The sequence below is a fragment of the Podarcis melisellensis genome, assembly GCF_964234715.1.
Source record: "Podarcis melisellensis genome assembly, chromosome: 10".
NCBI lineage: Eukaryota > Metazoa > Chordata > Lepidosauria > Squamata > Lacertidae > Podarcis > Podarcis melisellensis.
The window spans coordinates 42,973,243-42,988,886 of record NC_138542.1 but is presented as its reverse complement, the minus strand read 5'-3'; the positions used below and the strand labels follow the sequence as shown (position 1 = coordinate 42,988,886).

The window sequence follows — 15,644 nt, the reverse complement described above, 5'->3', positions numbered from 1 at the left end:
TATACCAAACAATTCTGTCATAATTTAATAGGCTAAAATACATTCAATTATGCTGAGAATTAAAATGGCAGACACACAACTCATATTTAAAGTTCTAGGGCACATAAAAAGCTTTTCTAAAAAGTAAGGTTTTTAAAATATGCTCTAAGCCTTATGAAGCATTCAAAAGCTTCTTGGGGAAGAGTTTCACAGGACAGAACAAGAACAGATCATGTAAATAACGTTGATCTTGATTTCATATCAGGATGTCTTTTTAAGACCAAAATTACAGTAACCGCAATAAAAGCCCTGAAGCTAGTGCAGGGGAGGAAAAGAGGGAGTGTGCTGGTGCAAGGCTTAATCTTGGCTTAATAACCTATTTTATTAAGCAGAATTGTTATGTCCAAACTGGCCCTTGGAATCTCTTAAGATGTAATGACCATCAATTTGATAAGAAAAACATATTTAGGTAAAAAAAGAACCACCACCATGGATTTCTGAGGTTAAACATTGGCATGTTCTGGGTATGCACTCATATCTCACAGGCCCTCACACCAAATTCAAGTGCATTTATTTTATTTGCCCTGCAACATGCTCAGTTCTAAAACCAGCATGTTTCCATGCTTGAAGTACTGGACTACGACTGTGGAGCTCTAGGTTCAAATCCTCACTGAGACATACAATTCACCAGATAATCATGGGTTGCCCATTCATTCTTAGCCTATCACCTTCAGTGTTGCTGCGAGCATAAGGGGTGGTGGGAAAGAGGGAAGGCCCATGTACGTTGACCTAAGTCAGATAACGAATACTGTATCTGACTACAGTCTGAGCATTGTGCACGTTTGGTTTTCCATTTCGTTGCACAGCACTAATTTGCAGAGTAGCAATCTCGCTGTCGGAAAGCTAGAAACATCTACGGCCTGAACCCATTTACGGCCTGAACCCTAGGACTTCCCGATCAGAAAGTCGGCAGTTCGAATCCCCTCGAGGGGGCGAGCTCCCGTTGCTCGATCCCTGCTCCTGCCAACCTAGCAGTTCGAAAGCACATCAAAGCGCAAGTAGATAAATAGGTACCGCTCCGGCGGGAAGGTAAACGGTGTTTCTGTGCGCTGCTCTGGTTCGCCAGAAGCGGCTTAGTCATGCTGGCCACATGGGAAGTTGTACGACGGCTCCCTCGGCCAATAAAGCGAGATGAGCGCTGCAACCCCAGAGTCAGTCATGACTGGACCTAATGGTCAGGGGTCCCTTTACCCTTTACACCTTTTGCACTACTGAAGTGTAATCTGCCCGAATTTTCTCATGAAATGAGATGAAGTGCTTAGCACACAAAAATGCTAAGCAGAAGAATGGTGTGCTTGAAAGCTAAGGCTTACACGATCATGTACATGAGGAAGGGAGCCCCCTGAACCATGTGCGTGGCCGGGAGAAGAGCCGCCCTGGCTCTCCAGATCCTCTTCCTCCCTTTCTTCCCCGTCCGAGGGATCCCCGGCACCCGCTAGCGGGCCGAGGCCGACGGAGGAGCGGCGGCCGAGGCCTGAAGGTTCCCCTGGAAGCCTCCGCTCGCTCGCAGCCCCTGCCCTGGCGGCTCCACTCACCCGCTCCGCGATCGCGATCTGACGGCAGCGGCAAGGTGAGCGCTCCTTCTATCAGAAGGCGGAGGGTCGCTGGCAACCGCGACCTTACACGGAAGACCCGACACCGTCTCTTGACCACGCGACGCAGACTTTTGCTAGAGGAAAATGCTGTTTTGCTTTTGCCCGACGGCGTTTTATTCCGATTGCGCATGCGCAAGAGCCCATAGGGCGACGGGGAGGAAACAGGAAGCCGCTAGAAGGCGCGTGATGGCGGGCGCAGGCTGCAGGATTGTATAGGAAGAGTCCCATGCGGGAGTATTTTTGTAGCAGGTGAAGTCCCGCTTGTGAAGAGCCGCAGCCAGGATTTTTGTTGGGGGGGCGAGCAGAACCTCCATTAACTATGTATTTTTATTGATTTGGAGGGTGGGCAGCTGTCCCTCCCCGCCCTCCTTCTCTACGCCCATGGCCGTACTTATCCTATATATTTTGGCCGCTTTGAATGTTGTCGTTTGCTGGTTGTTATTTTTTGTACAGTATTGCTATTTAACTAAACGCGAAGCGCGCCGGTGTATACACAAATATTTATAACGGACACAAAAATGCATATTCTTTATTCGTACTTTTATCTATTGCAGCATGCAGCCTCTCTTTGTCTCTACCCTCTCGTGTCAGGTTTTGGGTGACAGCAAGACTTTTGATTGGTTTTGCTGCTTTCCCAGCTGTTCTTCAGAAAAGCTTCCGATGATTCAGCCGTCATCCTTCATACGAAAACACTCACTTCTGGGTTTGCAAGTGTTGGCTGCTTTTCAGCACGCCCCCCCCCCCCCCGCCGAATGCAAAACAGCCGCCTCGTGTTCTCTAACATCACCCACAACTGACATACTGGAAGAGTTAAAAATATTACATGCAAACACTTCCCAGGCTGATATGGGGATCAGGGACTTTGCCTTGGATAGAGCTGCTAATCAACCATGGAGGCTTCTGTTGCTACTTTCAGATTGGGGGAAAAGTATAGAAATTACCTATAACCCCCTAAAGAAACAAAGGATGCAGCATTGTTTTTGTATGCAACTTCGCTGGTCCTTCCCTACCCCCAACTACGTTGAACGAAACCACCACCCTGAAACCAGTTGATAACAGCCCTTTGCAATGCAATCCTATGCAAGTTTATTGAGAAGTAAATTCCACTGTGCATAATAGGCTGCACTACACTCCGGAACGAATTAAGTTCTTAACCAGAGGTACCACTGCATTCCCTAGGAGAAGCGCTTAGTCTTAAAGGCTGCTTTTCCCTTTCCCGCCTTTCTACCAAGAAGAGTGCAAGAACCACAATTCCCAGCATCCTTTGCTTCTGGGTCCTGAACTTACCGATTAGGTGGCCACGTTTTGCCTGTGCTCCAAATGTTCAAGCTGAACGGTTTTGTTTTTGCAATGAACTGAGAGCTGGGCGGGGCTCGGTGTAGTAAATGCCAGATAACGGAGGAGACCGGCTGTTCGGCAGCCTAAATGTGTGCATCTTTCCGAGGGCTATTTCTTGCTCGGGCATTATTTTAGTCGCCTCTTACTGTTTTGGGGTCTTCTCGGCTGCAAGGGCGCTTTGGCTCGAGTCAGTGAGCGTCCAAGATGTCGGCGCCGTTGGCGGTAATTTCAGGTACGGGGAGGCCCGTGTGCGGCCCGGAGGCCGTGAAGGGAGGTGTCGGTCCCGCAGTGTGACCCCGGCTCCCTCCCGCCCCCAGTTCGGGAGCGAGGGGCTCCTGGCGCCCTTCTCTTCACGGCGGGAGGGACCATCGTGCGGCCCGTCGTGGCGCCGCCTCCTATCTTCCACTGCAACATACTGACGGAGTTCCTACATATATGCCTTGCAATCCTCCATGTGGCTACTCGGAAGTAAGTCCCGTTGAGTTCAATGGGATTTGCCTCCAGGTAAACGGATGTAGGGTTGCATCCCGCAGCTGCATCGTGCCGGTTCTTTCAGTTTGTAGCGCCTCTCAATTGGCTTCGCCCATACAATTTTCACGGCTCGGTGCCAGTATATAAATGTAACCGGCAATAAATCGGTTTGTGGTGGTTTTTTTTAAAGATAAGTGGGGTGCTGCTCCTCTCTCCCCTCGCGCCAACACTCACTGCTATGACAGTGTAACTCATCATAGAGCTCCTTCTGGGTCATTCAGAATTGTCTCTGCTTTTTGCTTGGTAACCTCTGATCTCGTCCATTTGGCTACACTGATAAACATTCAGTAAAATAATGACGTTATGGAACTTTTAACGAAAAGGTTTTTGGAAGCCTGTTTTGGAGTTCATACATCTGGCTGAATAACTTTCATCATACTTGGACCGCTAATCTCCATTGGTTAAGCACACTTTGATGCAGCTAGAATGGCAACTTTAATTGTCTGGGAAGCTGCGCCTTTCCTTGTGTTTGCCTACATTTCCAAGTTACTAATACATTTACCTGTCGAGATGCTTCATTTGTTGCATATTTTCTATAGGGGAAACACTTTTGGTTAGGAAATGGAATAAACTCCCACGTCCATCAGAATAACTTGGTTCGTACAAAAACACTAAGCTCAATGATGGCTTAGTAGTGCAAATACACAAGTGTGAGTGCTCCCAGAATGGAGATCATGGCTGCTTTTCATCTGTGGGCCAAGGCATGGTTTGGCATAGCACATTGTCCAAACTTGGGCTTGTGGTTTGTCTCATCCAATCAAATCATGAGCTGTAACCAAAGTTTTGCCTTGGTTTACAACTTGTGGTTTGCCTAGAGGAGACAAGCCATGAGCACGGGTTCTAATGACATGCTAAGCTAAACCATGGGGTAGCTCTCAGCAACACAGCTATCCAGAGGAGGAGGAGGAGGAGCAAAGCAGCTGTAAGCTCCCCTTTGGAAGGCTGCATATTTGTGCTAAGTCATAGTTCAACTTAGCGGTTCACGCAAACTGAGGCATTGTGTGCCCAGTGGCTCCTGTCTGGGATATTCACACGTGCGAGTGTGCATAGAGGTTTTATGCTTTGTCCTGTGCAAAGCAGCTGTTTGGGATATTTAATATAAAAGGCAACCTGAAGTCTGTGCTGGCTCTTGCATGAGGACTCCTTTTTACTCCCCTTCCCCACCCTTTGTTCCTTTAATCAGCTGAAATGCATCTGAATATTGGATGAAGGGTACCATTATCATATTGGTGTGTGTACTGTATATGCATGTGAACATTCTCCATCCTGAACCTCAATTACTCCGGCATATCTGGCTTGGGGGTTGAATTATTCTGTTTTACATAAAGTGAATGCAAGAAACCCCATCTAGTGTGTCCCTCTTCAAGACTGCAGCAGCCACTACTGCTTATAATACAGTAAAGATGGCATTACTATCTGTATGGCAGCAGGACTGCTGGTTTTGCTACACCTTTTAGACAATTCATTTGATTTAATCGTGTTTTTGTAATGTTTTGTCACAATCTCCTGTTGTGAAAGTATTGTTTATATTATTTTTAGCTGCCAGTTTGTGGGGGCCCTACAAAGACATTTGGCAGGCAGTGGTTAATGCTATCTGGAAAAGGCAACCTGAAGCAACACATCTTCTTGACCAGATCTTAAAGAAATACAAGTCTGACTTCATATCTCTCTTCAGAAATCCGGTAAAAAGTAAACCTTTGCTCTATTGGGAGATGGGTGGTAAAAAGTTTAGTTGGTATTGCACTTGTTTCTTTAAATCATATTTCATACGGTAACTGTATTAAGACTGCACCTAATGGGGAAATGCTGTTGAGCTCATTCTCATGGTTTGGAGAATTGACAGTATGATGACATATTGTACATATGAAATGTCATTTCATTTTTCTTATGCATTTTTGGTCAGAGTTGGCAATTCTAATTTGTTTGTTTTGTAGCCAAAGAATGCCCAACAGCATGAAAAGGTTCAGAAAGCAAGTACAGAAGGAGTTGCTATCCAGGGCCAACAAGGAACCAGACTCTTACCAGAGCAGCTAATCAGAGAGGCCTTTATTCTGAGTGATCTTTTTGATATTGGGGAGTTGGCAGCTGTTGAACTCCTTCTAGCAGGTAATGTGATATTGGAATAGGAACAAGCTGACCTGTTCTGTTCTGTTCTGTTCTATTCTATTCTATTCTGAAGAGACATACCTCTGTTTTAGGGGTATGTCTGTGTCTCTCCATAGTTCTTGTCCCTTCACACCATTAGCAGAAGTAGAATAGATGATTCAAAATAAAAAAGTAGCAGATTTTCATCATTACTAAAGCTGGAATAATTTCTTGCAGAATGTTATATGCATGTTTGCGTGCATATATACACCTTACTTGCTCGTGAAACTGTAAAATTGTCAGGCTAATTGCACAACTGATATTAAAATATTAAATTAATATTAAAATAGTAAGGTGCAATTTAGAATACATGTAGTCTAAGACACTCTGATTACTAGAAAAAAATGTGGAATATTTTTGCCATCTATCTTACAATGCAAAGAGAGGTGGTGCAAGACTTATGTGGAGGTCAAAGGGAATCTATCTGCCTTAGCTACTGTTCTTAGAATAGGTGGGGCATGATTTGGCTGAAATGGGGTGGGTGGGTGAAAGAGAGAGAGAGAGAGAGAGAGAGAGAGAATGGGTTTCTGCATTTCAAATTATTTCTACCCATAATTTGAGCACCAGTGGCAGGGGAGGGAGAGAGAATGATAATAGAAAAGCAAGGTGACGCATAAATGGGGACTTCTCTTATGACTGTAACTTTCTTCCAGGGGAGCATCAGCAGCCTCGTTTTCCTGGGCTATCTAGGGGTTTAGTAGCTGTTCTTTTATACTGGGATGGAAAGCGATGCATTGCAAATTCATTGCGGACACTCATCCAGTCTCGGCGAGGCAAGACATGGACACTGGAACTCAGGTCTGTATTCTTAAGCAACAGCTTCTGAAAATACCTAAACTAAAACAGTAACAATATTTCTATGTTGAACCTAGATTTTTTTGAAGCACTGTAGAAGGGAGAGATCCGCCCCTGTTTTCCCCTATTAATTATGATTCTGCTTTTGGCATTTTGCTTTGTCTCCATCACAGAAGCTTCTGTTTTTCACATTTGTTTTAATGGTTTTTCTGGAATTTGTTCCTTTTGATTTCAGTCCTGAATTGGTATCCATAACAACACGCTTTACAGATGAACTGATGGAGCAGGGTCTCACACATAAAATTCTGACTTTGGTGTCTCAAATTGATGTAAACACTGAGTTTGAGAAACTGCAGAGAGACCGAGGATTAGGCAGTGAGAAACATCGCAAAGAGGTAAATGCTTAAGATTAGAGGTTAGAGACAGTAAGTACTTGAAAATTTTGAAATCAGTGGGGCGGCTGACCTTTGAATAAACATGGATAGTATTGTTTTGTATATGATAAATAGCATATTTTGAAGCTACATATGTAGTAACTTGGTTTTGATTTTGATTTTTTTTTTAGGTTTCTGATCTCATCAAGGAGTGTAGGCAGGCACTGGCAGAGAGCTTATTTGTTTGGGCTTGTCAGTCACCGCTGAGCCGGGATGATACTTTAATCCTGATTACTTACTTAGAGAAAGTGACTGTGGAAGCTGATGGTTCATTGGACAGAGTAAACTTGGCACTTCTTATGGCACTCCTCTATTGCTTCGATGTCAGCTTTCTAGAACAGGCCACTGAAGATCGAGACGGTAAAACTGGTTTTCTGGCTACGCCAAAAGATATGTCATTCATATAGATTAAGATGAGTTAAATTTCTGCTGTTTCCCAGACTTCCCCATTTCTTCTCCACAGTTCTTAATTGAATTGTTCACAAAATTTGATGGGAGCTATTTAGCTCTGAATTACAAAATAAAAGAGGTGAAAGAGGTTATTGTATTTGCTGAGTCACCCATTTTATTTTCAGTGGACTTGAAACAACATTTCTTTCTGTATTAAACTTCTATTTTGTATTTCCTTTTTAAAAAAATGTAGAACTGATGCACCAGCTGCCACTGTTAACAGAGAGACAATATATAGCTGCAATCCATACACGCCTTCAGGATGCTCGGCCTTGGAAACTGCCAGGACTTCAAGGAACTGTTAGGTTAGCCTGGGCTCTAGCCTTGCGTGGAATTTCACAGTTCACTGATGTGACAGGTAATCTGATTCATAGACAAGAAACTCAATCCCACCTGTTTCCTTTGCTTAGCGGAGGAAGCCAATCCATCATGCATATTCCTTTGTTTAAGCTGCCAACCCTTAAGTATGCTGTTTATGAAATGTATGCACAGTTAGTAGCTTTATACACACACACACACACACATATATATATATATTATTATTATTATTCTTATTATTATTATGGTCGGAGACCAGCTTGTGAAACACAAATGGGACTACAATCCCAAAAGCAAAACAAACATTTAAAATAATATACAACAATGGATTTAAAGTTTAAAAATGCGATAGTAGCTTTATTAGTCTGTCTCTTGCATTCATTTTTCTTCATTCTCTTCAGCACTTGCAGAATTTGCTGAGGCAGATGAAGCAATGGCAGAGTTAGCAATTGCAGACAACGTTTTCTTGTTCCTTACTGAATCTGTGGTGAGAGCTGAAAACTTCTACCAAGAGGAATTTTACATACGTAGAATCCATAACCTTACCACCGACTTTCTTGCTCTCATGCCAATGAAGGTAAGTTGTATTTTTGTGGACTGGATATAAGTAGGACAAATATTCCAATGCAATCTATTTATGCAGACTAATATAAGCATTTCAGTGTGGAAATTATGTCTTGCATTTTGTGTTCATATATGTGTGAAATTTTAAAATACACACGGTGACCATTTTGTGCTTGTCCAATTGACAACTGGGTCCTTGCCTGGGGGTTACGTTCCAAGGATGGCATGTGTGTGCAAAAACACATATACTTGAACCACCACTGCACAAGCAATCTTACCTTCTGGAACTATTGGGCCAAAAGGGTCTTACCCCACCAAGCAAGGCAGAGTGCTTAAAACCTTGCTGTCCCTGGATATTTTAGCTGGCCAGGCTTCAACCATGTAAAGATGAAATTGCACGTTGAATGTACGTAAGTTGCATGCATACTGCACATTGTTTGGCTAAATCCTGTCTTAAGCCCCAATGACCAGTTTAAGTAATTTAATATATTTTTTCTTTAAAAAAGGAACTACTTGCTGTTGTGGTCCTTGCCCTCTTCCAGATTGTGCACAGAGTAGTAGTATATTGGCTGGTTGGCTCACCATCTTTACTATTTGCTGGAGTAGTTCTCTTTTCTAGTAACAATCTCTCAACTTGGTCACGTTAATCTTACATAGATCTTCTTGAAAGTCATTCTCATTCTGTTTAATGGGACTTACTCCAAGGTTAAATATACATAAGCTGCCATTGTATACCCATATACTTTTGGAGGAAGCTCCATAGAATTCAGTGAGTTTTATTTCTGGGTATACATGTATAGGATTGTGCTGTTCAGCTGTTAATTTGAATTAAACTACTTGCATAGGCATCCTTCAATGTTTGTTGACTAGCTTTATATTATATATGATATAATTATCCAATCTGGAGAATTCTAGTAATAGGCCTGAGCTTCATTTGAAGGAGTCAAGCTTTTTTATTCTATTCAGTTGCCTGCTATTGTTTTATGAAACAGATACAATTGCACTTTTTCTACATGGTGACTAACTTTTTGGGGAATAGGGGGCACAATTCAGCTAGAATGAGACATGTTTCAGTCCCATAGATTTCAGTGAGAGAGACAAGCATGTGATCAATTTTGTACCTTTGAAATCAGTGGGTCTTAAATATATGTAATTAGTAAAGTCAACAGTTTTCTCTTATCTCATATGCATCTTTGGTACTGGTGTAAAGAACCAGTTCCTCATGTAATCTTACAGTGTGGTAGATCTTCCTAGTTAATTATCAATAAATTTATTTCCTTGGCAAACTGTGTAGGTGAAACAGCTCAGAAACCGTGCTGATGAAGATGCTCGCATGATACACATGAGTATACAGTTGGGTAATGAGCCCCCTCTTTCTCTTAGACGGGATCTGGAGCATCTGATGTTTTTAGTAAGTTCTTTTAAAAATAAAATGTTGAGAAGTCATAATAGTTTCATTTTTTAAAAAAATGGTACATTGGTTAAAAATAATACAGTTGGAATAGCAAGAACATTGGTGCCAAATTTTATATTAAATACACTTCTGGCACCTCTCAGGTGGGCTCCATTGCAATTATAAGAGAAGCGTTCATGGTGAGTTCTGGCAACTCTTTTTCTAGAAAAATGGCACTTTTGTATCCCACTTAAAAAATACCAGATGTGATGTAAGGTATTCTAAAGTTGCTATATTTCTTCTTAACGCTGGCAAATTAGTCTTTAGTCTGAAAAAGCTGCCCCAGGGAGTTTTGTGACTGTGGAAGGGAATAGTGTTAACATAGCCAGGGCTGCTGCTAATGGAATCTGTTTTGTATTTGAATTTGGCGCGCGGATGATAATCAGGTGAAAGGCAATGTTCCTAAAGATCATGATAGGCTATTGTGTGTGTGTGTATATAGGACTCACATTATTTCTGTTCTACAGATTGCTGAGTTGTACAAGAAGGATCCATTTAATTTGGAGCTTGCTCTTGAGTACTGGTGTCCTTCGGAGCCACTGCAGAGTTCCACCATCATAGGATCGTATATTGGGATAGCCCATCAAAGACCACCTCAGCGTCAGGTGAGAAAACACCCAGTTCCCTCTGCTGTTGTTTGGGCTTGGGTTTTCTTGAAACGAGCATAACCAATGGCCAGGATGATGGGAATTGTAGTTCAGCCATGTCTGGAGGGCCAAAAATTCTCCATGCCTGCCCTAGTGCCTTGGAAGGGGTGGGGAATTCTTCTACAACCGGTACCAGTTTTAAGAAAATCAAGGCTAGAAAAGTGATTTGATTTTGGTTGTTAGCGTCTGAGCAGATTGTGTACATTACAAGTTATTTTAAAACTTTAACTTTGGGGGCCTTTGGCTTTTTGTCATATATTTCTTCTTAGGCAAATGTTTCTATACTTTTTTGTAGGTTGTTTTGTCTAAATTTGTTAGACAAATGGGAGACCTCCTTCCATCAACAATTTACATTCCTTACCTGAAAATGCTCCGGGGATTAGCCAATGGGCCCCAATGCGCTCATTACTGCTTTACTTTGCTGAAGGGCAATGGCAGCAGCCATGGTAAGAAATAAGGCCTCAAATAGGCCAACATACCTTCCCATTCACTTGAATCTGTTGCAGCGGAACCTCAGTACTAATGCATTATTTGCAAGGCAGCCTATCCTGAAGAAAACAAGGAAGTGAATGCTTTAGTCTTAATACTGAGTTGGATGAACCAGTGGTCTGATTCAGTATGAGGCAGCTTTCTTCGTGTCTGAGGGACAGAGTATCATGATATAAACCCAGGGGTCAGCAAACCTTTTCTGCAGGGGGCCGGTCCACTGTCCCTCCTACCTTGTGGGGGGGTGGACAATATTTTTTTGGGGGGGGAATTCCCCCCCCCGGCACTCCTCTCCCTTCTTCACAGGACTGGACAAGCCCCAGTGGCTGTTTACCTGTGCCTTCAAGCGGCATGGGCTGGTGGCAGCAGAGGGACGATGAGCGGCGTGAAAGGGCTGGCTCTGGAGAGGGGCTACTTAAAATGGCGCTCAGCCACCCGCAGCTCAACAAAGCCCACCCCCTTCCTCCTCTAGGCAGGGTGGGGAGAAGCCAGAGGGAGGGAATGAGGGAGGAGGCGCCGCCACCACGGTGTGTGTGTGTGTGGGAAATGGCGCAGCCCAAACGATCAGAATCCCCATGCCGATCCATGCAGCAATTCCCAGACCGTCTGATTGATCCAGAAGGCAATTGGACTGGATCCAGCCTCCAGGCCTTAGTTTGCCGACCCATGGTATAAACAAATGGGACTTTCCTTGCCCACTAAGTATACTCAGTGGTTCTTGGTTTCCCTTTGCAGGTTTTTCCACTGAAGATTTTTTGTGTTTTTTAATATTATAATATAGGCTTGCTAGTGTTTTTCAGATAATATGCAATAAAAATGTTTGATCTTAAATTTAGGGCAGGTTTTGTTTTTTTCAGGTGTAGGCTTAATTAACATAATCTGTACTCATGCAGATATTTTCCCCCCTTTCTAGCTGAAAACATCCAAGGAGCAGGTGGCAGTCCTGTCTCCTGGGAGCATTTCTTCCACTCTCTGATGCTGTACCATGAACACCTGCGGAAAGATTTGCCTAGTGCAGATAGCATTCAGTATCGTCACCTTCCTCTCCGAGGCATCACCCAGAAAGAACAGGATGGATTGATTTCATTTCTGCAACTTACAGAAACTATAGTGAAATGGGTAAATAGGCCTTTCCTTTAATGGTTGATGCATTCAGGATTCCGTTTGTCTATCATTTTATGAATTAAGTTGGCTTTACAAACCCAGCACATTTTATATGAAAAGTCAGATGTACTAGAGGAAAATTGATATAGCCATTGATAGACTTGAACCGAAGTTCATTTTGACTGGGAGGAAAATAGAAAGTGAGGAAAATATTAGTGTTGGATTCTTATTCATAATATAATTGGCCCCATAATGACATTGCTTAGCTTTTGTTTGAATCATCAGAGGTCACTGGTGCTCTTTCTCTCCTTTCTAGAGTGAGAATGCCCGCTTGGCTCTCTGTGAACACCCTCAGTGGACACCAGTGGTTATAATTTTGGGACTTCTGCAATGTAGCATCCATCCCATTTTGAAAGCAGAGTTATTAGAGACTCTTTCAGCCTTTGGGAAATCTCCGGAAATTGCTGCTTCACTGTGGCAGTCATTGGAATACACCCAGGTATCTTAACTTTTTCCATGGCAGTTTAACCCTTAGTGCAATCCTGTACGTATTCTGACACTATTTAGCAGTGTATGCTCTGAATACTAGAAGTTCATGCTTTCCCCCAAATTCTATTTTATTAAACTGTTGCTAGTTCTTACTTAAAAATCAGGTGGAGTTAATTATATGCATGGCATTGTTTTCTGTGTTCAGAATATTGGGCTGTAGCAGCAGCAGCTGAAACAGAATGAAAAAGTGCCAAGTCCAATTGATTCCCCTTCTGTGATGTATTATTTGCTTATGTATTATAAATCTGTACTGGCAGATTCTGAATAAGGTTAAGAAGAAAGGCAGGTTTCCCTTTTTGTGGAGAGAAGGTGGGAATGTGTCTTGAGATAAAGACAGCTGATCACGCTAGCACTCTAGTCCTTTTAGGTCCGATGAAGAAAATTGTGCTGCCTACAAAGGAGAGCCAGCGCAGACGCAATGCAGCCTTATATTTAATAATTTTCCTGGTAATCCTAGGTGACCAGGTATTCAATAAAGCAAATGAGCAAGTTGGTGGAATAGAAGTGGATTGCTGTGTCGCTCCTCGACTGCTTTTTAGTAGAAGCAATTTTGTTAATAGCCTGTGTTTCTATGCTAGCTGCAGAAGGGAGCTGCTTGTGTTCTGTGGCCAACGTGGAAATTTAGGCTAGTAGCCTCTTAGCAGGTTTGCAAACATTGGCGGACTTGTAACTTTTGTGTGCTGATTCCCTTGGTGACGGGAAAAGCCGATAGGACTTTGCACTCCTTTCCCATAGTTCCTCCTTTCTTGTGCAGGTTTTCCATTCTCCTTTCGTCACCAGTGTTAGCTGTGGTTAGTTGCTACATTTGCACTATATTTGTGAATTTGCAAACTAAATGGAAGAGGGTGGGAAGAGGGAGCATGCGACTCAACCCTATAACCGTGGTTAAGGAACGGGAAGTGTTACATTTGCATCAGTCTGGTGTTCTCTACTGGGACGGGTATTTTCAGGTGCTGCATTAAAAGCTTGTTGGATAGAGTTTAATCTGTCTTTCTGGAAGGGTGACAATACCTTTTCATATGGGTAGAAGCTCTTGAAAAGAGTGTGCAAGATAAACAGTGTAGCTCATTTTTTAGCTCTGATGTTCTTTTGATGATTATGAAAAATCATTTCCTTTCTCGTTTGTTTTGAAAGATACTACAAACTGTCAGAACTCCAGGCCAAAGACAAGCCATTGGCATTGAGGTAAAATCTGTTTCTAGTTAGCTACATGGTTGTACAAAGTGAAAAGCTGTAGGACTGCTTCAGCAAAGAGGAACTTCAGAGTCTTTTACTTGCATATTTAAAAATAGTAATAATAGTGCACATACTCATTTTTTAAAAAAAGTCAAAAGGGGGGGAAAATCCTTACAAGATGAGTAGACGCCTGAAATTGGTTGTGATGAGCGTTCTGATTCTGTGCAGATTTAAGCATGCCTAAACCTATTGAAGTCAATTGACTTAGATGCACCTGACTCTCAAACTGCAAGCACTGTTGGAAGCAATGATGGTTGTTGTGACTTAACTTATTTCACTGATTACTAATTAACTTGGCTGTGGCTAATTTCAGCTTAATTGAGGCCATAGACATTGAAAAGCAATAGGCAAATTAAAAACCTACTAAAACTTAATGCCCTACCCCCTTTTAGTCATTTTTTTGAAGGCAAACATGCCTTGTGCTATCCATCTGGTTGTGGTGAAACATGAGAATCTATTGTAACTGTGTAAAAAAACCAAAAAACCTATAGATACATTCTGGCATTATGATGCACTAAATTACATTTTTAATAATGTTTGTTTCTCTGTTTTCCTGCAAAGGTTGAATTGAATGAAATTGAATCCCGGTGTGAGGAGTATCCTTTAACTCGTGCTTTCTGCCGGCTCATTAGCACACTGGTGGAGAGTTCATTTCCTTCTAACCTGGGCGCTGGCTTGCGCCCACCAGGCTTTGATCCATATCTGCAATTTCTGAGAGATTCTGTGTTTCTTCGATTTCGTACAAGGGCCTATCGGCGAGCTGCTGAGAAGGTAGCTTCTGCTTCTAAATATGTATTGTTTTTAAATAACTTCTATAGATGTTTCTAAACTTGATGGTGTAGACTTTTTAAAGTGATGTGATGTTTTGCTAATTTCTGCCCCTAAGATTTACAGCTAATCACATTAAATCTGAGTTGAGCTAGTGACTGGGTTCCATGTATTCCACTGCCATAACATGATGCCCAGAATTAGAAGATTAGCGATACTTCGGAAGGGCTGTAGCTCAGTAGTAGAGTCAGGTACAATTCCTGGCCATCTCCAAGAGTGGCTGGGAAAGGCTTCTGTCTGACTGCATGGAGAGCCACTGTCAGACAACATAGATTGTACTGAGCTACTTGGACTAATAGCCTGATTCTGCATAAGGGGTCTTTTTATCTCACTAAAATGGGAAGCTGATGTTTGAGATGTCCACTTTTAAAATAATATTTTGTGTGTGCTTTTCTTGACAGTGGGAAGTAGCGGAAGCAGTTCTAGAGGTTTTTTACAAGCTGCTGAGAGATTACGAACCTCAGCTTGAAGATTTTGTGGACCAGTATGTGGAGTTACAAGGTATGCACTTTCCTGGTTTGTCTTGAGCTCCGTTTTTGTATCTTGTTTGGGGAAGAAAGCAAAATGGTGACCAATTCTCCTGCTGGCTTTTAGACTGGTCCTTCAGACTCAGAAAAATAGTTCTGGGGGAAGCTAGCCAGGAGGAATTGACTGTGGTCTAACAGGCAAACAGAATGAGCAAATACAGAGTTATAAATTCAGAGAAGAAAGTACTACAATGTCAAAAGCAGCTGGGTTTTGTCATTGTTTTGAAGCTGGTACAGGAGAAGAAGGGGTAGTGACTGTGTTTAGATTTGCTTCGGAAAAAAGCAATGAATTTTTTTTTTTACAAACTATAATGCTGATATTACTGAATTGCACTTTTAATTTTTTAGGAGAAGAAATTATAGCTTATAAACCACCTGGATTTAACCTGATGTATCATCTGTTGAATGAGTCACCAATGTTGGAACTGTGTCTTAGCTTGCTGGAAGAAGGGGTTAAACAACTAGATACCTATGCTCCTTTCCCTGGTATGTAGCAAAAATAAATTAAAAATTCAACTTAAAAAAATATTTTGATGCTACTTACTGTATAGCCAGTGAACTGAATTCTTCATTATGTAGATCCACTGCAAAGAAAGCTGTTGAAT

The 15,644-nt window shown here is 42.3% G+C and overlaps 1 protein-coding gene across 1 annotated transcript in view; it reads left to right on the top strand.

The window, feature by feature from the left end:
* Positions 1-3,115: 3,115 nt before the first annotated feature.
* NUP205 (nucleoporin 205) overlaps positions 3,116-15,644 on the top strand; it is a 32,500-nt gene continuing 19,971 nt past the window's right edge. The window contains exons 1-17 of the mRNA XM_081928534.1: positions 3,116-3,204; positions 5,043-5,185; positions 5,438-5,609; positions 6,302-6,446; positions 6,679-6,838; positions 7,009-7,237; positions 7,521-7,685; positions 8,047-8,222; positions 9,504-9,620; positions 10,130-10,267; positions 10,605-10,755; positions 11,709-11,914; positions 12,216-12,398; positions 13,583-13,633; positions 14,246-14,455; positions 14,914-15,013; positions 15,388-15,525. Of these exons, the coding sequence (XP_081784660.1) occupies positions 3,177-3,204; positions 5,043-5,185; positions 5,438-5,609; positions 6,302-6,446; positions 6,679-6,838; positions 7,009-7,237; positions 7,521-7,685; positions 8,047-8,222; positions 9,504-9,620; positions 10,130-10,267; positions 10,605-10,755; positions 11,709-11,914; positions 12,216-12,398; positions 13,583-13,633; positions 14,246-14,455; positions 14,914-15,013; positions 15,388-15,525 (2,512 nt within the window). The 5' untranslated portion in view covers positions 3,116-3,176. The remainder of the gene's footprint in view (positions 3,205-5,042; positions 5,186-5,437; positions 5,610-6,301; positions 6,447-6,678; positions 6,839-7,008; positions 7,238-7,520; positions 7,686-8,046; positions 8,223-9,503; positions 9,621-10,129; positions 10,268-10,604; positions 10,756-11,708; positions 11,915-12,215; positions 12,399-13,582; positions 13,634-14,245; positions 14,456-14,913; positions 15,014-15,387; positions 15,526-15,644) is intronic.